Source organism: Orcinus orca, chromosome 11 (genome assembly GCF_937001465.1).
Source record: "Orcinus orca chromosome 11, mOrcOrc1.1, whole genome shotgun sequence".
NCBI lineage: Eukaryota > Metazoa > Chordata > Mammalia > Artiodactyla > Delphinidae > Orcinus > Orcinus orca.
The window spans coordinates 6,746,779-6,770,463 of NC_064569.1; the positions used below are offsets into that span (position 1 = coordinate 6,746,779).

General features: G+C 55.7%; 2 protein-coding genes across 2 annotated transcripts; one reads left to right on the plus strand and one right to left on the minus strand.

Moving 5' to 3' along the window:
• Nucleotides 1-4,447: 4,447 nt before the first annotated feature.
• On the minus strand, nucleotides 4,448-9,120 carry MLF2 (myeloid leukemia factor 2). Its single transcript, XM_012536452.3, has 9 exons — nucleotides 8,908-9,120; nucleotides 8,253-8,330; nucleotides 7,872-7,998; nucleotides 7,580-7,615; nucleotides 6,888-6,941; nucleotides 6,377-6,505; nucleotides 6,053-6,212; nucleotides 5,234-5,446; nucleotides 4,448-4,990 (listed from the first exon to the last, which is right to left on the minus strand). Exons 2-8 carry the CDS (start codon nucleotides 8,300-8,302, stop codon nucleotides 5,259-5,261), a joined length of 744 nt encoding a protein of 247 aa, XP_012391906.1. The 5' UTR covers nucleotides 8,303-8,330; nucleotides 8,908-9,120; the 3' UTR covers nucleotides 4,448-4,990; nucleotides 5,234-5,258.
• Nucleotides 9,121-18,255: 9,135 nt separating this feature from the next.
• Nucleotides 18,256-22,944, plus strand: PTMS (parathymosin). The gene is made up of 5 exons (XM_004279058.4): nucleotides 18,256-18,765; nucleotides 21,703-21,774; nucleotides 21,941-22,016; nucleotides 22,157-22,218; nucleotides 22,389-22,944. Exons 1-5 carry the CDS (start codon nucleotides 18,721-18,723, stop codon nucleotides 22,437-22,439), a joined length of 306 nt encoding a protein of 101 aa, XP_004279106.1. The 5' UTR covers nucleotides 18,256-18,720; the 3' UTR covers nucleotides 22,440-22,944.
• Nucleotides 22,945-23,685: the final 741 nt, after the last annotated feature.

Here is a 23,685-nt window from a genome sequence, read left to right on the forward strand (position 1 = left end):
CTCGAGATTCTGCTTTAGTGGGTCAGGGCTGGTAATTCTGATCTGCTGCCACTTTGGGGACCGTCCAGAGAAGGCGATCTCAGAGGTCTATTTCAACTCTAACATTGCTATTTATATCATATACTGGGTTTGCTTGAATTAAGTTCTATCTGTATTGAGAATCAGCTTCTGTCCTTCTGTGCCACATTCCCTGTGAATTGGGAATCCCCCCCACCCCAAATCTAGGATATCTTTAACTAAGTTCACCAGTGGGGGGGGGGGGATGGCGTACTGTGGGGCATGCGGGATCTTAGTTCCCTGACCAGGGATCGAACCTGTGCCTCCCGTGTGGAAGCACGGTCTTAACCACTGGACCGCCAGGGAAGTCCCTCACCAGTGGTTTTCTAAGAATCTAGCTTTGTTTACTTTCATCAGACCATTTCCCACATCAGTGTCACCTTGACCTTTCCCAGGGTATTTCTGCTCCTTCTTTTAGAGACTCAATCCCACCTCTGCGGCCCTTTCTCATGCCCGCTTCTCTCCCATCTTCCAGCTTCATGTGTCCAAATGTCCTGGCTGCACACCTTCAGACACTTAGTTGGTCTCCCGGCTGGAGGACACTAACATCTTGGGGATAACTGTTCAGAACCTGCAAGTCATCCAGGTGGCAGGTGACAGAGAAGATGAAGAGGGTGGGATGGATGCTGGGAGAAGCCAGGGCAGCACCCTATTCCCATCTTCAAGATAAGCCTTCGGGGAAGAAGAGTCACAAAAGGCAGACAAAAAGCTCAAGCGACCCTGACTGCTGACCCGGCTCCTCTCAGGGATGGTCCAGAGCGGGGCGGGGTGTGTGTGTGGGGAGCGGGGCGGAGCCCAGAAGGGGAAGGACTCCCTGCTTCTCCCTGTCTCCCTGGAGATACTGTTTAAGGCCAGACACTGAGGCTGGGAAGGCTCAGAGCCCGTCAGCACTCTCTGCAGAGAGGGGCTTCAGGCCCACCTTCTTACCACAGCTCTGCCAGCCTCTGCACCCCTGGCCCCTCAGGTACCCTTCCCTTAAGCCACACCAGCTCCCTGCCCCCCCGCAGGCTCTCCCTGGGGATAGAGGCTAGTTGGGAGGCTCCTTTGGGGAGCAGCTACACCAGGTCTCTCCCTGTGCCCCATCTCCGTGCTCGTTTCTTACCTCTTGGTGCCTCCTGTGCCTATCCGTCTTCATCTCCCTCCTAGTGCCGCCACATCTGGCTCCTGCTTCTCCTGTCTGAAGAACCCACTGATGTCTAAGAGGGAGAGAGGTTAAGGGTAATTTTCCTTACCCCGACCCACTGCAGTGGCCTGGGAGAAGGAATCCTTGACCCTTGCTTCTCCCTCAGCGTGGGAATGACCCATTCCTAAAACTCAGGGCATCGAGGCAGGACAGGTCTGTGGAGTTAAATGGACTTGAAATATGGGGGCTGGGAGACCAGACCCTGGGTTCTTCTTGTGGATCAGCTCCTGGTTCTCTGGGTAACCTGGTTATAGGACTTGGGCACTGGGCAGAGGAAGGGGGCATTGGGTAAAGGGTGTTACTAGGACTTGAGGCCCTGTTACCCTAGGAGGGGAAAACTCCCAAACTGGAAGCAGGACTGGGTCAGCACAGCCCCAAACATTTCTACATGTTGGTCTGTGAAGCATGAAAGGGTGAAAGATAATAGTCGGTAGCTGGGAGAACGGAGGCTGATGCAAAGCCAGTAAGACCATTTCGAGGCTGTGTCTGAAGGTATCTGAGGGGTCCTGAGGATGGAACCAGGCATGAGGGCCACCCTAGAGCACTGAAGGTGCAGGACAGGGGAAGGGTAATGGGGGCGAAATCAGACATCCATCCTGTGCACTGTGTCAAATGCTTCCTCTGTACTAACTCACCTAATTCTCATAATTCTGAGGTATGAATCCATGTCCCCACTGCCACCAGAGCCTAGAAAAAGGCCCATTTTACAAAGCAGGAAACCGACGTTGAGAGATTAAGACTCTTCGTCAGGGTCAGAGGTAAGCGGCGTGGCCCGGGCTTGCTTGTACCAGTCTGTAGTTGTAATTTCACTCCTTTAGTTCACAGCCTCCCACCAAGTATCAGCCTCTCCCAACCTGTAATTTTCTGGGGTGGGGGAAATAGCCCAAGTGTGGCCATGTGCCCTGGACACCTGTCAGGCAGAGGACTGAGCGGGAGGGGGTTGTGGATGGGCATTGTGAATGAGGCGGGGCCATTCCGGACGCAGACCTGGAAGTAAAGTGTCAGCATTCTTCCTGAGAGTCCTTTCCTGTGTCTGCTCCCCGGCTCTCACCCCACATGGTAGACAGGTCAGGAAAGGGCCAGGGGGCTGGTTCTAGAGCGTCTCACTCAACTTTGCTAACACCCAATGCCCCACCACATACCCTTGCTGGAAAATGCTGTCACGGGCCCTACGAATACGTGCTGGGCAGCAGGGTGGTCCTCGCCCAAGAGCAGGGATCAGGAGTGGAAACTGGTTGGTTTCTGTGTCTGAAGCCAGGACCCAAATGAAAGCCTGTGAAGCACTGGATGACTCACCTGGACGGAAACCAGGGCAGCCCCTGTCCTGCTCCAGCCCCTACTCCGAACTGTGCCCAGGAGCACGGGCACTGGGAATGGAATCCAGGTTGAGAGGTTGGGCTTGAGCTGTCGTGAGAAGGGACCCCACAGCTGAGGTCCAGGGATGGGAGGGACCTGCCCAAGGACAAATGACTGGGCTGGTGGCAGAGCTGAGCCGCCTGTCAAGGGACTGACGACAGCTCCTCCCACACCCAGAGGGAGGAGCCATGTGCAATCTGGACAGAGCACAGGTTACACCGGAAGCTGAGGGCTGTGGGCGCTTTGAGCTCCATCATCCACAGTTCAGGACCCAGGCGGAGAGGAATTCCCTCTGCCTGTTTGACTTCTGGGATTCCCGGATTCTCTTAGCCACTGGGTTGGTTCCGTTGACCCTGGTGGAGCATCGTTAGTGGCCTGTTTACTGACTCAGTACCTGCCCTGGATAGGACGTCGGTGCCTGCTGGCCAAGCTCACCTTTGTCTCTGCTTGTTGAGAGACTAGAAAAATCCTCTTTTGTTTTTTTAAAATTTAAATTTATCTTTAATTCATTGCAGCATAACATGAGTTAGAGCTGCTCTAATACATGAATTCTTCAATTTGGTCTAAAGGCAAATCAAACAGTCCCTTTTTCAGAAAAGTAGCTTCTGACTTGATCAACATAACATATAACCATCTTTAATATTCAGAGTTGCTATAGATTGATGCTTACGCCCCAGGCTGCGCCATGGAGCCAGACTTCTGACCTTATACAGAAGTCAAAATGGTAAGGCATATAACAACAACAACATAAATATATAAACACAAATAAATAGATGGATACACACATTGACATATATGTGTGTATATATACATATATATAAAATTCAACAATAAACATTTGTGTGATGTCATAGCTTACAAAGACTGTTAATATCTATCCCTCGGAAACTCTTTGGCTGTGAGTTTTTTCAAATGCCCCAGAAATAAACTCTGTAGATACTCAGACACTTTCTGATTTCTATAGTCTGCTCCTTATGCCTTCTACGTCATCAGGATGGACAAATCCTCTTGAACCTGTTTGTCCATCAAGGACGTGGGGAAAATCCCCTTCCCTGAGAGGACCTGGGGCCTCGAGCGGGCTGTTTTTGCCTTTGGTTTACCCACTGACAAGGACAGAAGATGTTTATAGAGCAGAAACCGCCCTCGGACTCTCACAAGCACTTGCCACCACTGAAGAGTCCCCAGGAGGAACAGAGCGACCCGTTTGCTGAGCCGGGTCGAGCAGGGAGGAGCGTCTTGAGAAATTTGAGTGCCTCGTGCCCGTCCAATGCTGCTCAGGTTCCAGGCTAGTTTTCTTCCCTGGTCTCCTTCCCCGGGCTCAAGTTCTCAACAACTGGGGCTGCAGGGTTTGAAGAACGCTGCTGACCCGAGTTCCTCCCCTCTGAAGACCCGCGTGGGGTTGTCTGGGCTTCTTCCTGCTCTGCACCCCAAGTGTTCCCGCCCACAGTGCAGGCCAGAAAGAAGCCCAAGGACAAGGGGCAGAAAGCTCCTCAGGTGCCTACAGGTATGCCCCGTGATCCCCCCGATGAGCGAAGGTACAGTGAAAGCGAGGGAGCTGGCAGGACAGCCGCCGCTGGTCTCGCCCCCGGCCCAGCCTGGCCGCATCCGCTGCGGCTTCTCGCCCACCAGAGCTCTGACAGCCCCACTGCGGTACCACTGAGGTGCTGGGCTTGAACTTGAGTTAAGGAGGCCACGCACAGAGATAGAGGGAAGGTAAGGTGACCAGAAGGAGACAGGAGGGTTGAAATTGAACAGGGAAAAGAGCAAAAGTGAAGCCAGACACAGCACTGTAGATCAACGGCATCTCAGTAAAATAAGTTAAAAGAAAAAAAAGTAATGCCAGAATCCTACTTGGTCTTTTCTCCATTCTCCTTTATTCCATAAACACCTAGTTACAAGCTGCACAAATCAAAAAATAAAGGCAGAGAAGGACATGGGGCAGATTTTTATGTTGCGTAGCGGCTGGGAAGGGAGACTGGGTTGGGAACCGGTTCTTCCCACCACACACAGCCCTGGACCAGGGCTATGGCCCCTGCAGCGGGGAATCTGGGGAGGAGGTGGGCGAAGATCCAGGGTCACTGAGGCCCCTAAACCCAGAGCCCACCCCAAAAGCCCCTTCGATGCATGGCAGGGGCAGAGTGGGGAAGGGAAGGAGTTTCAGAGATGGGGCAGCAAAGTGAAAACTCAAGTTAGTGGACACAGAAGAAGTGGAGCCATCATGGTAAGGAGATTAAAGAAGGAAAACGTAGGTAAAGGGGGAGTGAAAGGTTCTCGCTGAGACCCCCAGGGAGAGGTGGGGGCCAGCGGGTCTGTTAATTTAATATTAAATTGGGAGTGGGAGTGGAAGAGGAAAAGTTATTTCAGGGGATGATTTCTCAGCCTCTCAGCCCGTACCTGGAGGGGGAAAAGAGATGAGCACAAGTCAAAAGGAAGACAAAATATAAAAGCCAGGGGTGGTGTCTCATCCCTTATTCCGGTGAGGGCACTCTTCTGTCCTTCCGTACCAACTAAAACTTTGACTGTCAAAGGCGGTGTTTGCTGGACACGTGGGCTGCTTCTGCCTCAAGGCTGAGGGCCGGGTACCACACGCTCCCCACCCCCACCCGTGCCTGAGGCCTCAGCCCCCACAGTACTTACACGAGAGGCCGAGGGCCCGGGGCCCTCACCAGTCATAGCGGCGGGACTGTCGAGACGGGGAGTCCTCGGGTCCCTGGATGGCCAGGCGGGGAGGCCCCTCAGCCCTCCGCCCCCCACCGCCTGAAGCCTCGTGCCTCCGAAATTCCAGGGGGCGCTGCTGCCGGTATCGGGAAGTCTCCCTCCGCCACTCATCATCAAAGGCGGCGGCCTCACCTGGGGAGGACACGGAGACCACACACGACACCTGTGTACCACCTGGCTTCCCGGGGCAGACCCGGGGTGGCTCACGACCAAAACCCAGGGCGAAGGCTGAAAGGCTGTGTGGGGGGGACGTGCTGGGGAAGGGAAGCGACTTATTTAGCAATTTTGGATTCAACATGGCTCCTGGAAGCATGGACGCAATGGAGGCAATCAGGGCTCCTGGCAGCATGGAGGCAGTCAGGAATGGGATAATTAGTTACTTAGTGCAGTCCCACGCACACACTGTAAGTATTTAACAAATATTTGTCGACTTCTAAGAAATAAGTAAGAAGAACTAAAACAACGGATCCAGATGGAGACGGGTAGATTACTATCAGTATCTGACTCAGGTGACAAAGTTTGCCTTGCGCGGTGAGGACGCTGCCGGCACTGAGTTAGCCCTAAGCTGACAAAAAACCTCCGAGGAAGTTAAGAACATGGGGCTCATCCATAACCTTGCCCAAGAAATAGCTACGGAGGCAGGAAGAGACAGCTGCTATCTCCCGGCTCACGGGACCGGGGCAGGGGCTGCCGGCGGCCGGGAAGCGGGCCGGCCGCGCGGCGGGAAGGAAGGCTCACTCTCATCCAGGTTGATATAGTCCTGCCGCTCCTCCTGGTCCCCCGTGCGGTGGTTTCGGGAGCGCTGCAGGATGTGAGCCCTGTCTCGGATGTGATGCCCAATGGACATCTGCTCCAGCCCACTGTCCGAGTCCCGTACAGTCCTCCGAGTCTCCCGGATCTGGGGGGAGGCAGAGCATGGCACACTCAGCGGCTCCTTCCAAAGCCCGGCTACACCAGCCCAGAAAGGCCGCCCGGGACCCAATCCTGAAAAAAGCAGCCAGGATTTCTGTGGGGGCCATCCGATCGTGCCTCCTCTGGGACAGGAGGAGCCCTCCAACTCACCCCGCCTGGGGCCGAGCGCATCTCTGCCGTCTCTTGGTAGACCTTGGGTGCGCCGGCGCCCGTATTGGAGTAGGAAATGACAGTGGAGGATGAAAAGGTCTGGCAGTTACCTCCAGCTGTCATGTGCTCCTGAGGATGGAAGGGAACAGCAGGGCTGTGTGGGGAGGGTTCGCCTCCGGGGAAGGGATCCCTCCCTTCGGTCACCTGTGCCTGCCCATATCTTTCTCACAAAATGTGAAAACATCAGGACTCATCATTACCCCCCAAATTCCTCTGAGTCCAACAACACGCCAGAAGGACCTGAAGCGATGGAGCCTTAAGTGCACGCTTCATAAGGTGCACTGCTGCTTCCCACTCAGGAACCCGCACTCTCTGGGTCCAGTGGCCTTATTCAGCTTGCACACTCCACAAGTACGCCCTTCCCCACTCCCGCCTCTGGGGACTCAAGGTGTTGCCAGCCATCACTGGGAACAGGGCCAGGGAAGGGGATGGGATAGGGCAAGGGTCTCACCATGTTCCCAATCATGTCGTTCATCATCCCAAACATGTCCATGAAGCCGCCCGACTGGAGCAAAGAGATGGAAAACAGAGTCAGAAAGCAGGGCCACGATCAGAGGTGGGCGCGCTCAGGCTCCCACGGGCTACATAGCTACACGTTCCCTCTCTCCCTTTCCTTCACATCTAGCAACTGCTCTTCCTCATTCCTCGTGAACAGGTCCAGAACAGGCGTGTTCCTCTCCACGCTTCTCCTCCTGTATGCCGCTGCCCTCCTCCTCCTCCTCAGTCTCTGTGGCTGCTCTGATCCCATGTTCCTTCTCCTGGCTGCCCTATTTCCTCCTACCTTTTAGGAAGCAAGCCAATGTCACTGGATTCTAACCTATAAAGGGTTGGTTCTGAAACTGTAGAAAAATCTTCTACAAGCCATCTCTAGTTGGCCTTTCAACAGCACCTCCTTCCTCAAAAGAACAATTATATCAGGCAATGATATCTTCCTGATGGGTACCGCTCCTAGAAATACAGGAGCCAGTAAGTTAGCATCGTGAACTCACAGGACTCAGCACACAGCAGGCCCAGAGCTCTGTGAACACCACACGAGGATTCTAGGATTACCCATAAGGCTATCCAAAGAGGCACATTTGGAAATAATATCTAAGGGTATAGAGCATGTCTGAGATGGAAGGACGCAAGGAGATGAGGACTTACCATTCCCAGCATCCCGAAGGGGGAGACAGCCCCAGCCTACAGGAAGACGTAAGGAACAGAAATTAGGGACCACATCCTATCTCATTACCATCCCAAACCAAGCCCATGGCCTCTGTTGCTTTTCCATCCTCCTCTCAAAAGGGGATCACAAAGCCTGTTTTTCCAGACCCCTTTCCCCACTCCTAGAAGGCATCCTACTTGCTAAGTTGGCCGTTGTGCAAGAAAAATCAAGCACTTTACTGACCACGCTCCAACCTTTTTTCGGGTCTCAGGTCTGTTGCAGCACCATTACCTGCATCCTGCGGCTGGCAGGCCTGGTCCCTGGCATGCTGCCATCTGTGATGCTGAGGAAGGGGCTGTATCCAAAGCCGCCCGACAACATCCGGTTCATGTGCTGACGGTGAATGGCAAAGGGGTCCCTGTGCAGGGAGTATACGGTGCGGGTGGCAGAAGGGCCGGCAGTCAGCACCTCCCACCCGCCCCTCCCCCGAAGAAAAGAGCCATAGGGAACCAGCGGCACAGATTTCCCCTCGAAGTCTGAGCTGGGGCTGAGTGGCCACCAAGTTGTGATCAGTGCCCGCGACGAGCCCAGATGTCTGGCTCAACTAGTCAGAGACCTAAAGTGGAGCGGATGCGTGCTCCAGAGTAGGAGGGGGAGGGGATGGATACTCACATCAGGAACATGGGGTCCTCAGGCTCCACGTCCCTCATGAAGCGGAACATCCTGATTTTAGCTCCAGGGGGCTCCACACTGTGAAGATGTGGAGGCTCAAATGTTGGAGGCGGCCAGGCTTTTCGCACACCCGCTCAGGGCAGGGACTCTCAGAGCATGGTCCCTTTCCAAATACTGGAACTGGCCCCCCAAACTCCAGGGAGACCCTTCTGCAGGTGTTCAACATCACCCTCTAGGGAAAGCACAGCTCTTCAAACCTCTCCCCGAAGGAGGACCATGGAAAATTTTTCCAAGCCTGTTTTCTGCCTCCCCCACTCAGAGCCATCCTCTTCCCAAAGCCCTGGCCAGAAGCATACTCCCTTTCCCCCGACGCCACCTTTCCGCAGGCGAATCCCAAGTGCCGGCCCTCCGCCCGCATTAATGACCCCCACCCCGCCCCCTCCTCACACTCGGCCGCCGCCAGGCCTCCCCCGGGCGGGCCTCACCGTCCCTTCCGCGCCTGGCGGCGGCACCCCCCCAGGCCCTGCCTCCCTGCCGGGCGAGCAGGAGGCAGGCTTGACCCGCTCCCCTCCCCGCAACCCAGGCTCCCGGGGTCCCTGCAGCCCCACGGGCCGCTCCCACACCGGACCGGCTGCCCGCTCCGCTTGAGCCTCACCGGTCCCCGATCCGGACTCAGCGGCCCATCCGGCCGGTCTCGCCTCTCGGTGCGCGGCAGGATCGGGGCTTGCGGCCCGGGACGCGGGATTGGTCCGGGCGTGAGCTCCTCGGCCTCCCGAACAGTCTCCTTACACAGCCGCCACCTCTGTGCCCCTCCTCGGCCCACTGAGCCCGAGCCCCGGCCAGGCCCGGGCGGAAGTGACGTCACGATGGGACAGCCCACCCCCTTGGGCCTGTGGAGCTCCGCCCACGAGCGGGCTTGTGGCGCGCGCGCGAGCGCGCGCGTGTGCGAGGCTCACTCCCGGGCCGCGGAGCAGGGAGTCGCGGAGTCTCCCGGGACCAGGGGCGGGGAGGCCTCGTTAGTAACCTGGATTTGGGTCCTGTGGACTGGAGGAGGCTCCCTGTAAGGGTGTGGGGGAGGAGCAGAGGAGTCCATCGCCGCGAGGGGAGGAAGACGGAAGAGGACGCGGGCAGATTCCCATGGGGGAGGGCAGGCTCCTCACGGGCCCCACGAGGTGGGGCGGAACCCTGGGGGAGCAATAAGCAGATTTCTACCCGGGAAGCTTTCATCCCAAGAGGGAGGAAGGGCGGCAGTTCTACGGGGGAGGCGCTAGGGCCAGTCCCCTCGAGAGGAGGCGCGTTCCAGGCAGGGGCGGGGCCCTCGGAGTGACGTAGGAGAGGAGGTGACAGTTCTGCCCAGGTCTTCCTCTGGCTTCGAGAACTCGGGCTGGGGCAAAAAGAATCCAGGTTGGGGACTGGCCGCCAGATGGCGCTCTGCGGCCAGGCTAGAAGTGCAGCCCCTTGGGAACTGGCGTTGGCGAGGCTCCCGGACCCCCCCTCAGTTACCCTGCTGTGAAGGGTCACACTGGGGAGAGGCCCTAGTTCTGAAACCTTTTCGTTTAATGCCAATCTCCGCTTTCTCTTCTCTAACTCCTGTATCCTCTGGAGCTCCCAGTCCGCACTGATCTTTTCTTGCCTCGAGACAAGTAGGTAGGTAGGTCAAGGGTCTAATGTTTGGGAGAAGAAAGGGGTGGAGCGCTCCATTAACCAAGCTCACCCAGGGGCAGAGTTGCAGACAGGCCCAGGAGACCTGACTCGACTCGAAGGCCAAAGACTGACACTTTGACATACTAAATGTCTTGCATAAAATCTGGCCCAACTGGAGAGAAGGGCCCCCTCCCCCTGGGTGTCAGGGGATTTGGACTGTCCGGGGTGGACTTTAGACCGGACCCCTCCAGACTCCAGCTCTCCTGGTTCTTTACACTGGCCGCTAGCCACGTTAGCGGGCCTGACATCTGTGGGCCTGTGAGAGAGGCTTGTTCCCATCCCCAGCACTTCCCTGGGGAAGGAAGTGAAGGGGGTCCCTGGTGACTCAGGAGAAGGTGGTGGGAGCGGGGCTTCTTAGGTTTCTTTGGACTTGATCATTATTAAAGAGGAAAAACACAATAGTGGAGACAGAGGGGAACAGAGAGAAATTAGAAGCTGGCAGACTGGCAAAGTTAAAGCCAAAGACAGAAAAATAAGAAAATGTATTTTCCATTGATATTTCTGGGGAAGAGACTTAGTAAAATCTTTTATCTTCCAGATGCTCTTATCTCTAAACATGCCGCCATGCAAGTGCCCCTTTTCCTCTTGCTCCCAAACAAAAGCATTTTGACATGTGATCAAGAGTTGTCCCAGGAGAGTTCTGCAGCCCAGCCTTAAGGAAGAGTGGGCCTTACCTTCCAGCCTCTCCCTCCTCATTTCATGTCCAGCCTTCCGCAGAGATGCCTAGGAGATGCAGCTTAGCTTCTAGCCTCCTCCTTTGGTCTTTTTCCATTACCTTGTATCCTCTACCTACTGCCTTTAGGTGTCTAGAGCTCTTTCTCTTTTTCCTTCCAAGACTTAAGAATCTGATATCAGGGACTTCCCTGGTGGTCCAGTGGTTAAGACTTTGCACTTCCACTGCAGGGGGCACGGGTTTGATCCCTTGTCAGGGAACTAAGATCCCGCATGCCGCACGGTGTGGCCAAGAAAATGAAATTAAAGAAAAAAATCTGGTTTATCAGTCATTTTTACCTTTGCATGATTTTAAATCAATTACCTCTCCTAGGAATATTTACAAATTACAGTTTAGCATCTAACTATGACCTGGGCTTTGTCTCAGGTTAAAAAGAGATCCTTGGGACTTCCCTGGTGGCACAGTGGTTAAGAATCTGCCTGCCGATGCAGGGGACACGGGTTTGAGCCCTGGTCCGAGAAGATCCTACATGCCGTGGAGCAACTAAGCCCATGTGCCACAACTACTGAGCCTGTGCTCTAGAGCCCTGTGAGCCACAACTACTGAGCCCACGTGCGACAGCTACTGAAGCCCGCACGTCTAGAGCCCGTGCTCCGCAACAGGAGAAGCCACCGCGATGAGAAGCCCGCTCACCACAAGGAAGAGTAGCCCCCGCTCGCCACAACTAGAGAAACCCGCGTGCAGCATCGAAGACCCAGCGCACCCAAAATAAATAAATAAATTTTTTTAAAAAAAGAGATCCTTGAACAGATGGGGATGAAGGAGGAAATGCAGAGCTCATTTTCAGAGTGCCCAGCGGTGGACCATACAGGCAGCCATCCACTCCAGGAATTGAAGGAATGTAATTTTACAAGTAACCTTTCTGTCACCTAGACACGGTTTGTGTCTGTCTTCCTTCTCCGTCACCTTCCCATCCCTTCCGTCCCCCTCCCTCCCCCCTTCTTCCTTCCTCCCTTCCTTCCTTCCTTCCTTCCTTCCTTCCCTCTGTCCCTCCTTCCTTCCTTTCTCACGTCTCTGTCCAGTGAATTCTGATGAACAGAAATTCCTCAGTCATCAGAGTTTCCTGTAGATGATAAGATGTAGGAGGGAGGGTGGGCCCTGCCAGGGGTGAGGCTGAGCTCAAAAGGGGATAAGCATTGTTGGGAAGGAAGAGAAACAGTGGTTTCTCTTCACTGCTTTATCTGATGGAGCCAAAGTCAGGAAGTCCTTGAGAGAGTAGAGCTGGGACAGAAAAGGGGCCCTTGTTAGATGTGAGCTCACGCATCTGGAGCAATCCCAGGGCAGTTGGCTATTGGAGCAGGGTGAGGATGGGGCGATGATGGAGTTAGGGGAGACTGGATTCCAGCCTGAGCCAACGTGAATGGGTGTGATTTGTGTATGTGTATGTGCATCTGTATGTGTGTGGGGGGGGGGAGATAAACCCTGACAATTAGCACTAAGTTGCCCCAGGTAGAGAGACTGAGTTGTATAGTGGACACCAGATCAGAGTGAGATTGAAAAATGACTCAGGAACATGTTTTTAAAAACCAGCTTTTCAGTTTGTTTTATATTCACATCCATTCAACAAATATTTATTGAATGCCTACTGTGTCAGGCACTGTTTCTGGCTCTGGAGATATACACAGAGAGAAAAATAAAGCAGGTTGGAAGTTGGGTAGAGGGACAGGCAAGCAGCTGGGAGGTGGTAGTTGCTTGTTAGGGTGACTAGGGATGGCCTCATTGATAAGGTGACTCTTAAGCAGACTGGGGTTAAGGCATTCTGGGCAGAGGAAAAAGCAAGTGCAAAGGCCCTGAGGCAGAAGTATGCTTAGTGTGTTCACGGAACAAAGAAGCCAATGTGCCTAGACTGATGTGAATGAAAGGAAGAGCCGTAGTGAGAAACAAGGCACAGAGCAAGAAGGAAGCCAGATCCCGTGGGACTTTGTAAGACCTACAAAGGACCACTCTGGCTGTTGTACGGAGAATAGACCATTGAGGGGACCACAGCAGAAACAGGAGGACCTATTAGCATGCTGTAGCCATATCCAGATGGCTTAGAGTAGGTTAGAAACAGTGGAGGCGAGAAATGGTCAGATTCTAGGTATGTTTTGAAGATGGAGTTAACAATCTGCTGATGGTTGGATGCAGTACAAGGGAGAAGAGTCAAGAATGACTCCAGAGGGAGTTCCCTGGTGGTCCAGTGGTTAGGATTTGGCGCCTTCACTGCTGTGGCCCTGGGTTCAATCCCTGGTCGGGGCAGTAAGATCTCTGAGAGCCGCAAGGCATGGCCGGAAAAGAAGAAAAAAAAAGAATAACCCCAGGGTTTTCTGACCTGGGCAACTGAATGAGAAATAAATGACCATTCTGCTTGCCACACTGTACTGTGTGCATATAGGATTAGCTTGAGAACATATGGAAATTGTGTCTGGCTGAAATTGTGATCCTAACCACAAGGCTACACTGGATAACTGAGTGGACAGTCTTCCCTTTAGAAGCTAGCCACCCAAAGCAGGAGGAGGACAACAGGAATACGTGAATCCCATGCCTAGTTCAACCATAAGATATTAGATGTTAGACTACCTTGGGCAGGTATGCTAATGTTAATGGTTGGCATTAGCAGTGGAGTTTTAAGTCTTAAGAACTTCCTGTTGTCTGTTGATCATTTCAAGAAGGCATCCCCAAGGAGGCAGCATGTCTCGTGATTAACGTGGGCTTTAAGGATTGAAGTGTGCGCTGCCTGTGTGGCAGTTCCTGTCAGTAAACATTTATGGAGCTCCTACTATACGCCAGGCACAGTGCAAGGTGCTGGAGATGAAAAGACAAGACACGGTCTCTGCCCAACAGGGTTCACAGTCCAGTGAGGGTTGCCGACATGGAATACATGATAATCCTGGGATGAAGGCCGCCATGGGAAGATGTATATTAAAAGGGCAAAAGTGGTTCAGAAGAGGGCATGAGTGGCTCGGGGGGGTGGGGTAGGGCAGCCAGGAGAGCATTTCAAGCGGAAGGTGAGATTTTAGGTAGGAAAGCAGTTTATGCATTTCAGCAAACATTTTTGAGCTTCTACAATATGCCAGGTACAGCAGTAGGTGCTGAAGATACAAAAACTCTTAAATCATGATTGAAAACCCAAATTAATTAAGCTTAAAGTCAGTGAGTGATGTTGACCCTTGGAGCAGGGGCAGGACTGGGCTTGGAGAGAAGAGGAGGTGCTCAAGGAACCTTTAGAAAGTGAAATGTGAAGGATCTAGGGAAGAAAGGAAGAGGCGGCGTCTCGGATGACCCCTTGGCATGAATAAATGGGTGGGGGACGGGATCTTCAACTGAAATAGAAAAATGGGGGAGTTGCAGTTGGAAGGCATGGGGTTGAGGCGCTGTGGAGGATCCAGGGAGAGAAGACAGAAGGGAATTGGAGTCATGACTCGCACTCAGGAGAGAAGCTGGCGCTGGAGATATGGGTTTGAGAGTCATCAGCGTTTGAGGTATGCGTTGGCAGTGGGACTTGTACCATTGGAGGTGCGTGATGGAGTCGCTTAGGGAGACTGAGTGAGAACAGGACCCCTGAGACCTGGGCCACCTGCATGGGTTCAGTTGGCACCGTTGACTGAATAACCTCCTCCAGATTATTAAGTCCTCCCTCGGCCTTTTACCTTCTGGGCAGAACAAGCCTCTAGCTGTCACTCCTGGTACCATCTCCCCTAGCCTTTTCACTTTCACTTTCCTCTACTCTGGGTCAGCCACATTGTCTGTTTCATCTGTGAAAATGTGGAAATCCTGAGCAATCATGTACCTGTGGTAAAGTGCATGACAACAGTGGCCCAGGTGACCTTCCAACACGGCAGCCAGAATTGCTTTTGACTTTCCATGTACAGAACACTGGGGATGGAGACAAGAGACGAGATAGAAAAAGAAAAGGCAGTTTAGGGCCAAGGTCTGAAGTGGTGCTGTCCAATATGGTAGCCACTAGGGCTATTTAAATTGAATTAAAATTGGGAATTCCCTGGCAGTCCAGTGGTTAGGACTCAGCGTTCTCACTGCTGTGGCCTGGGTTCAATCCCTGGTCAGGGAACTAAGATCCCACAGGCCGTGCAGCATGACAGAAAAAAAATAAAATAAAAAAGAATGATGTAGACTTCTATTTAAAATAAATAAATAAGGGACTTCCCTGGTGGCACAGGTGGCACAGAATCCACCTGCCAACGCAGTGGACACGGGTTTGATCCCTGGTCCTGGAAGATCCCACATGCCACGAGCTACTGAGCCCATGCGCCACAACTACTGAAGCCCGCGTGCCTAGAGCCCATGCTCTACAACAAGAGAAGCCACCGCAATAAGAAGCCCACACACCGTAAGGAAGAGTAGCCCGTGCCCAGCAACGAAGACCCAACGCAGCCAAAAAATAAATAAATAAATAAATTTAATTAAAATTAAAGTAAAAAACACAGTTCCTCAGTTGCACTAGCCGCATTTCAAGTATTCAGTGACTACACGTGGCTTGTGGCCACTGTATTGGAAACTGCAGATATAGAACATTCCCGTCATCACAGAAAATTTTGTTGGACAGAGTCCAGCCTAACTAAATCTAGGAATCCATCTCCTCTCAACTCTCTACTGTCTTGAGTTTTGAAAGGATTTTTTTTTTTTAAAGCAAAGGAAAAATGAGGAATAGCAAACGAGGTCATTGGGAGTGGAATGGGATGAAGAGTATAGTGAGGAGTGGAGAGGCCCAACTTTCAGGTTTCTGTCCTCCCATCCTTGAATGATAGCTAACAACGCCTTCCTTAGCACTTCACCTATCAGATAAAGAGGCAAACTGAAAAAACCCAGGAAGCTGAAGAGGGGGAAGAATTCACTTTAGAATGAGATGGAAATAGTTATAGAGTTGAACACCTTCTACAGAGTAGTGAGGGAATTGCTGGGATGTCAGAAGTTTCCAGGGGGCTCGGGCCTCCCCTATTCTCACCTGGCCTTCCTTTTCCCACCTCCAGAAAATGTGTAAGAAGGCACAGGTTTCCCCATTCAACCAGTGGAAAATTCTCCGTTGAATTGTGAACTAAAAGAACTCTAGGAATAGGCAAGCTTCCACAAGGCCTCAGAAATCATTCTTTGGAAAGTAGTAAACACAGGCTGGCATCATTTAACACTCTTGGCCCCAGAGGCCCAGAGACCAACCCCAAGGAATAGGGGGTGGGCTTTCAGCATCCCACTCATTCCAAATTCATCCTAAGTGTGTAGCTTTCTTCTTAGGAAGCCAAGACTTCAGGAGACATGTGTTGTCCAACCAGAGAGCGAGGGCTAAGGGGTGCTTCTCCCATGCAGTAAGGAATTAGATCCAGGCCTCCTGCTTCCCACTTTTTCCTTTGGTCCCTGCGGACCCTAGTGTCCAAACTCTTAGATTCTCAAGGCTCTCCCTTGGGCCTTGGGGCAGGATTCCCATTCTCTGCCTCTCCATCTCCCTGGAATTTTCCACTGCAGCTGCCTCCGCTCCCAGACACCCCTCCCTGGGCAAAATTCCCGGCTCCCTCCGCCTCCCCTTCCCTAATCACACCTCATTCCCACCCCCGGCCCTCAGGCCCAGCCCACAGTCCAACCCACAGCCCACACTAACCCCGGTGGTCCCAGTTAGGGAAATGGGAAGCCAGACCCTTATAAAAGGGTGAGAGGGAAGGTCCTAGGCTCTCTCCAGGGCGGGGATAAAGGACAGTGGAGGGGCTGGTCCCCTGTGGGGCTGGAGTGGGGGGAGTGGCCCTCCTCAAATCCCCATATAAGGCAGGGCAAGCAGTTAGGCTCCTGGATTGGCTGATTCAAATGAGCATTCCACCTGGCAACAGAGTTTCTATTGGCTCTCAGGAAAAATAGGAGGAAGGTGGATGGAGGTTGTTGGTGGCGGTGATTGGAGGGGGGGAGGGGAGTGGAGATGACCGGAGTGGGGGGCGGTTACCAGGGCAACAGGGTAAGAGCCCAGCAGGGTGTCCGAGACAGCAGGCGGGGCTGCTAGGTGGAGAAGGGGGGAAGAGGAAAGGAGGGTGGGAGGGAGAGGAAAGAGACTGACGGGGAGGGAGCGAGACAGGGAGACTGGGCGGGGGGGGGGGGGAAGGGGGAGGAGGGGGGAGAGGGAGATAAATGAAGCAAGAGAGTACAGAGATAGAGAGGGTCAGAGATCGCTAAAGACATCAGCGAGTATGTCAAGAGAAACAGAGACAGAGATGGAAAGATCTCAGAGAAAGATGGACAGAAGTCGGCAAGGAGAAACCTGGGTGGGGCTCCAAGATTTCTGAGGAGACAGAGACTGAGAAACTGATAGAAGAGTCGAAAGAGAAATTAGGAGGTGTGGACACCAAGGGACCAAAAGATGGGGTATTTAAGCACTCAAAGACTAAATGGTGATGATTGATCAGTTATGTCTTTTTTTATAAAGAAAATGAAAATGATAAAAAGATGAAGACTAATGATAGACAAATACAGGAGTGCACATACACCAAAGATACCTTTTTCCAAACCCTAGCCTTCCATCCCATCCACCTTCCTGACCTTTGCTACACACCCCAGGTCTCCTGTCCCCTCCTGAAACCCCAAGCTTCTCAAAATGACCCAAAGATACTGAGACTGAAGGAGAGGAGCTGAGGGTGTGTGGAACAGTGTGGGCTGGAACCCCCTGCAAAGGAAGCAGATATCATCCAGAAAGGCTGGGGAAGATGGCAGCAGAGGAAAGAGAAAGACCAAGAGAGGGAAAATGTGGGAAATAAGGACATGAAGAGGAGTTGAGGAAAATCAGCTAAGGATATAGGGCCGGGTGACAGACTCAGATGAGACAAGAACAGTGTTGTCTGGAGAGAGAGGGAAGGCAGAGATGGAAGGTAGAAGAGGGCAAGTGAGAAGTGGAGAAGGGGCGACAGAAGAAGAGAGTTGTGAGACAGAAATGGATGAGGAGGGATGGAGATAGAAGGACCAGGCAAAGAAAAGTGAGGTGGGATGGGCAAAGAAGAAACGTCGAAGATGGAAAAGGGGAAAGGAGATTGTAAGGCCTCTGACTCCCCTCAGATCACAAGCGAGAGCCCGGAAGGGAGGAACCCAGCAGGGGTCACAAAAGTCAGCCTAGGGCTGGACGGAGGGTGGGCGGCCCTTTCTGCTCTCTCAACCCCTCCCAAGGCCACCCAGGGAACGTAGATGCCGCAGGAGAGGGGAAATCCAGCGAGATGTGGAAGTAGCTCCCGCCCTCTTCCTCCTCTTTAAGCTTTTGGTTTCTCTAATACCTGCCCGGCCTTTCCATCTGCTTCCCCCCCACCCCACCCCTTGGCAAAAATCTCGAGGCTATTGGTGGGGTGTCTGTAGGATCCAGGCCATCCCTCCAGCCCGCCCCCAAAAGACACACTCCACATTCGCCGGCAGTAGGTCGGGATTCGGAGAGGTACCTCCCCGCAGGAACCCCACCCCTTCCCACCTCCTCGCCCCACTCCTTCCCACCTCCTCGCCCCACTCCTCTCGCCGCGACCGTAGTCTCTCCATTTCCCCCTCCTGGTGTAGTCCTCCCTCCCGCCTCTCGCGCGCTCCCTCCCCTCGCTTTCATCCTCCTATCCCCACCTCTCCAACCTCCGCTTTCATCCTCCTCCCCTCTCTTCTCCTCCCCGCTCCCGCCTGCCCCACCCCTGGGAAGCCCCTCCCGTCGGGCAGCGCCGCTTTATAAGCGGGTTCCCTGGCCGGGGGCGGCAGCGGCTGGTCGGCGGCAGCTCTGCGGGTGCGGGGGCGGCGAGCCGAGGACCGAGCGACCGCGGCCGGAGCGCGCCGGCCACCGCCCGCACCGCCCTTCCGCCCGCCCTCCGGACGGCCGCAGCCCTGCGGGTCTCCGCTCCAGACCCACCCCCGCCCCACCCCGCGCGCCTCTGCCGCCTCTTCCTGAGCCCCAGCTTGCCGAGCGGCCGCCGCTGCCGCTGTCGCCGCCGCCGCCGCCACCGCGCCAGGTTCCGGCCGCGGCCACCCTCCGCCGTCCAGGGCCCTTCCGTCCCGGCCCCGGGACCCCGACTCCCCGCCAGCTCCGGCCCCGGCCCCGGCACCATGTCGGAGAAGAGCGTGGAGGCAGCGGCCGAGTTGAGCGCCAAGGTACGGGCGGGGCCGGCAGCGGCCCGGCCTCCGCACGCCCCCCGGGCTCCGCGCAGTCGTGCGCCCCAGGCCGCCCCCGACGGCCGCAAGCTGCTTGCCCGGGTGCAGGGTCCCAGTGGACCCCGCTCCGCCCTCCCCCCGCGCCCCAGCCTGGCGCTGCCTGCCCCGCTCCGCGCGGCTCGCGCCAGCGCCCTCTAGCTTCCCGAGCGCCGTGCGCCCGGCTCCCGGCCTGGCCGCTCCGGCCCCGCGCCGTCCCCACCCCTCTCCGGCCCCGGCTCGCGCGCCTCCACCCCGGCCGGTGACCGTCGGAGCTCTGCGCGTCTCATCTACCCTGCCCCCTCCCCCGCGCCCCTCTCCGGCGCCCCGTCCCCTGTCCTCCCTTCCAGTCTGACCTCACCTTTCCTCCGCTAAGCGGTTTGAGAGCCTCCGGTGTAAACAGGACTCTCCTGGGAGGCTGTTCCTCTCGGCCCCTCCCCTCGAGGCCCAACCGACTCTTGCTTCTCTCCTCCGACAGCTACTGCCTCTGTCTATTTTCTCCTTCCCTCCTTTCCTTCCATCTGAATCCACTCCTTCGTCCACTGGCCTTCAGCTCTCTTAGTCTGCATAGCCCTCCTCCAGCGTCTCCCCCCACGCTTAAAGAATCTTGAATTCCTAAAAACCAGAAGGGGGTCGGGAACAGCCTTCGAAAAAGCTGGGGCCCAGCATTGCATGGCATTGCATCGCGCTGCCCTTGCTCCCGTCAGCTCCCTCCCTGGCCCCATCCCTTCGGCCTTGCCTCTCTTCCAGCCTTTCTCTAATTTCCCTAGGGAACCTGCTGAGTGTCGCTTGGGGAAATTAATTCGGCCAGGGTTTGGGGGCTGGGAGCCCGACCTTGGGTGGGGGGTGATTGCTGAGGAGGTCACAGAGGTCTCCTGGAGGCCGGTGAAGTGAAAGGGGGAACCAATGGGATTCGAGGCAGTGGGAGAAGGGGCTCCGTGTGAGATCTGACAAGGTGTGCTGAGCGGCCCTCCGGTGGGCTGTGCGGTGGCATGTGACTTCACTGAGTAGGTGTCTTTGTATGTCTGAAATCCAGCGAGCGTGTGGGACTGCCCGTGTCAGTTACATGTGTGCGTGTGGAGACGTAGCTGTTCTGGAACCGTGTGGCTGCTTTGTGAGTGCCGAGTGGCTCGGCACTTGTGCTGTCTCGAGAGTGTGCCAGCGTGCCCAAGCACCGGGCCGTGCGTCTCCGGATCGCGTGGGCGCCCCTCTGTAGCTGTGCGTGTGAATCAGTGTCAGCCTGTGTCAGTGTGTGTGCCCGTGTTGAGTAAATGAGGCCAGAGAGCTGCCTAGCACAAGACCTAGGTCACATACCCTCCTGGAAAAGGGATCATGGAAGGACAGTGACCAGAAGGACAGGACCAGACAGGGGAGGAGAGGGCCCGGCCCCTTGGACTTTGGCCTCTGGTAGACTCCCTCCCTCCCTGGCACTCACTCTCCTTTCCTCCATCAGCCCCGATGAGAAACTCAGGCCAGGACCGTGCAGACCTGGTGCTGGGGCCCCCAGAGAGAAGCTGACGATCCCCTGGCTCTCCAGGCCCAGGATGTAGGGGAAAGCCCACCAGGTAGTAGAAATGCCACACCGACCATGTGGCAGAGAAATGAGGACAGCGAAGTGGCATGAAGAAACCTAGCTGGAGTGAGAGGGGCAAGCGTTTTGCACTCCCCATAAAGGGAGAACGGAATTGAGCGTCCCTCCAGGCCAGCCACCCAGCACCAAACCTCTCTCCTGTCCCAACCCTGTTCCAGAAAGGACACACCCTCCCAGGGTGATCTACTCACCCAGAAAACTTCCATCCCCATGGAATCGGATACACAGAGTTGCACACCAACACCAGATCCGATCCGATCACACAGAGACACCACAGTGCCTCCCAAGGGGTGGGGTAGAGAGAGGACTGGAATCTCAATTGGAAGGGCCGGTGTGGTGTCCCGAGAGAGGGGACTCTTGTGAGCACCTCCCTGGGCCACATCACATCAGGACCAGACATCAAAGGTGTGCCTGCTGGGGTCTTGGGAAGGAGAGAGGGGCCGTGTGGAGGGAGGGGACTCTACACAGGGACCTTCCCCTCTACTTTCCCATCCTGCCCACACAGACCTTGTCTGTCTCTTCGTCTCCCAGGTCCCAGAGTCTTTCCCTTCCACGTTTCCCTTACCCTACTTCCCCTACATCCCCCCTGGCAACGGTGACTCCTACCCTTCTGCCACACCAGTGCACACACCACACCAGGGCCCACACCAGCACGCACCATGGGTGGTCGGGAGGAGGAAGCCACCTGCACTGCCTGGGGGCAGGAGTGGGCAGAAGTGAGAGGGGGCACCGGGAGTCGTGCCAAAGGGGCTCTTCCTATTCCTGTAGCGTTGGGCCAGGTACGAGCCTGAGGATTAGGGGGGCACAAAGGCAGAAACAAAGGCTTTCGCAGCTGAGAGGGAAGCTGGGAGGGATGCCCAGGAGAGAGTACTCAGGAAAAGGCCCCAGAGGTAGACAAAAGGCAGAGCAGGGCCGGCAGAGGGAGGGGGCAGGCAAAGGAGGGACCTCAGAGGGGGTGGGGCATCAGGGCTGCGAGCAGATGGAGGGGATTTGCTTTGCTGAGCTGAACTCTTCAGCCGGTGAGGTTGGGCAGAACTTGGTGGGGGTGATGAGCGCTTACCTTGGCTGCCTCTTCCCGGGCTTCATCACTTTTCGCCTCCCTCGAGTCTTGGGGAAGGTGTCTGGTCTCAGCCCCTCTGTGGCTGTGAGGACCCTGGGACCTCTGTTCAGTCTCTAAGCCGCACCGCCCACTTTCTCCATCTCCCACTCCTCTAAAGTCACTGCAGAGGGAGAACCGGGCCTGGAGGGACTTAAGTAAGGGCTGCAGATCGTTTGTGGTGAGAGGAAGGTGACCTGTCTCTCTCTTGCAGGACCTAAAGGAGAAGAAAGAGAAGGTGGAGGAGAAGGCAAGCCGGAAAGAGCGAAAGAAAGAAGTGGTGGAGGTGCGGATGGGTCACCTGCCCACCGTGCCCCCAGCTCCCTTCCTGGGGGCCCACCTTTCCCCGACCCCTCCCATCCTTGCCACCCCGCCCTCAGGCCCCTTACCCTTGGCAGGGACGGTGGGTGGAGGCACAGGGCCATCCTGACACCTCCCTCTCCTGTCCGCAGGAGGAGGAGAACGGAGCTGAGGAGGAAGAAGAGACCGCCGAGGACGGCGAGGAGGAGGATGAAGGAGACGAGGAAGGTGGGGAGGGGCAGGGAAGGCTGGGCTCAGAGGAACCGTCAGGGTGGGTTTGAAGAGCTGAAGCAGGGCTGAGGGCCACCACAGGGGGTCTCTGCTGGAGCTTCCAGCCCTTCCCCAATGACCCATTTCTGGCTCCTCAGATGAGGAAGAAGAAGAAGATGAGGACGAAGGGCCCGCGCTGAAGAGAGCTGCCGAAGAGGAGGTTTGGGCTGGGTTGTGGGCTGAGGGGCTGTCAGGGATGCAGCAGGGCCGGGAGCCCTTTGGATTTGGACCTAGATCCCGGTGGTGCAGGGCGGGGGCTGGAGCTGGAGCAGCACAGAGGGCGGTCCCTCTCCCAGGTGACGGCTACCGCAGCTCTTTCCCTCTCCACAGGATGAAGCGGATCCCAAGCGGCAGAAGACAGAAAATGGGGCGTCGGCATGAGCCCCCCGCCAGTGGGCTGGGGGTGGGAGGCCCCTCGGGGGCCTGGAGGTGAGGGTAGGGACAGCCGAGCACAGCCGCTCTTCACCTGGCTCCCTGCTCTGGGCCCCGCGCCAGAGCTGCCGCCCTCTCTCTCCCCAGCCTTCTCGTGCCGCCCCTCCACACACTGCCCCCTCCATCCTCACTGCCATCTTCCACCTCCTGACCTGCTCCATCTGAGCTCCCCAGCTGGTCCCCAGTGGCCCCCTCCCTCTCCCTCCTCTCTTCCTCCATCCCCGCAGCCAGCCCCACCCTCCTCTGGGAGCCTCTCCTTCCTAACCTCTGCATCCCAGCCTCACATCCTGCCCATCCCTACCCTGCCTGATCCCTGGGTCTCCCTCAGATCCCCTTCTCTCAGACAGCGCCAGGCCGGGGTGGGAACAGGGTTGGGGCCGAGCCCCACAGCTGCCCCCCTCCCCTCCCCTTTTTGTATAATTTAATAAAGAAACGGTCGCGCTTCTGTTTTTAACCTGCCTCCTGCTTACCCGGGCAGAGCGAGGAGGGTGGCCAATGGTACATTCTATCAGGACCCCTTCCCTCTATAAAACATCGGCCAGCGGCACCCTCGGCACCCTCCTACCACCCACCCCGGGAGAAGACGAGAGCAGCAGCGCTCCGGGTGGACGGGGTGGGGGTGGGGCGGTGTCTTTGAGAGCTGACTCGCGTCTCGGTTTTGGATTCTTGGGGATGTTCCTCCCAGCCATACACACACCCTTCCCTGCTAACCCGCACCGGGCTAGACACTGCTGAGCCCAGTGGAAAGCTACCAGCCCTATTGTGCTGAACCAGGCAAAGAAACAGCCTCAGAAACAGGAAGTCCCGCCCCTGAAGTGGGAGAGGGCAGGAGACCTGGGTATCAGCCTCTTTGGATGGAGTGAGGGTTGCCTGGCACTGAGCGGTGAGCTCCTTCCTGGTCAAGCAGGGAGAACTCCAGGACCTCTTGCGGCTCCAGGCCTAATGCAAGTTCTGGCTCCGCAGGCTGGGTGGCGTGGGGAGGAGTTCCCCTCTGGCCTCAGCCTTCCTTCCCTAGTTCTGCCTCAGGTTTTCCCGAGGCAGGATCCCTGCTGCAAGATGTCTGCATTTTTCCGTATCACCCTTGCCCTCTCCTAGTTCAGAGCCTCTGGATTGGGAGAGCCTGCTGATCACACAGAGGTCTGAGCTGTAGAGGGGTGTGTGTGATTCACTGATACCATTCATCCCCAAAGATGAG

Bases quoted from the DNA above. Each gene is read 5' to 3' on its own strand.
- MLF2 (XM_012536452.3), bottom strand. From the start codon at position 8,302: ATGTTCCGCTTCATGAGGGACGTGGAGCCTGAGGACCCCATGTTCCTG. The intron at 7,999-8,252 runs GTGAGTATCCAT...CTCCCTGCACAG, and splicing joins GAGGACCCCATGTTCCTGAT to GGACCCCTTTGCCATTCACC. The intron at 6,506-6,887 runs GTGAGACCCTTG...TTCCATCCTCAG, and splicing joins ACGACATGATTGGGAACATG to GAGCACATGACAGCTGGAGG.
- PTMS (XM_004279058.4), top strand. From the start codon at position 18,721: ATGTCGGAGAAGAGCGTGGAGGCAGCGGCCGAGTTGAGCGCCAAG. The intron at 18,766-21,702 runs GTACGGGCGGGG...TCTCTCTTGCAG, and splicing joins CGGCCGAGTTGAGCGCCAAG to GACCTAAAGGAGAAGAAAGA. The intron at 22,219-22,388 runs GTTTGGGCTGGG...CCCTCTCCACAG, and splicing joins AGAGAGCTGCCGAAGAGGAG to GATGAAGCGGATCCCAAGCG.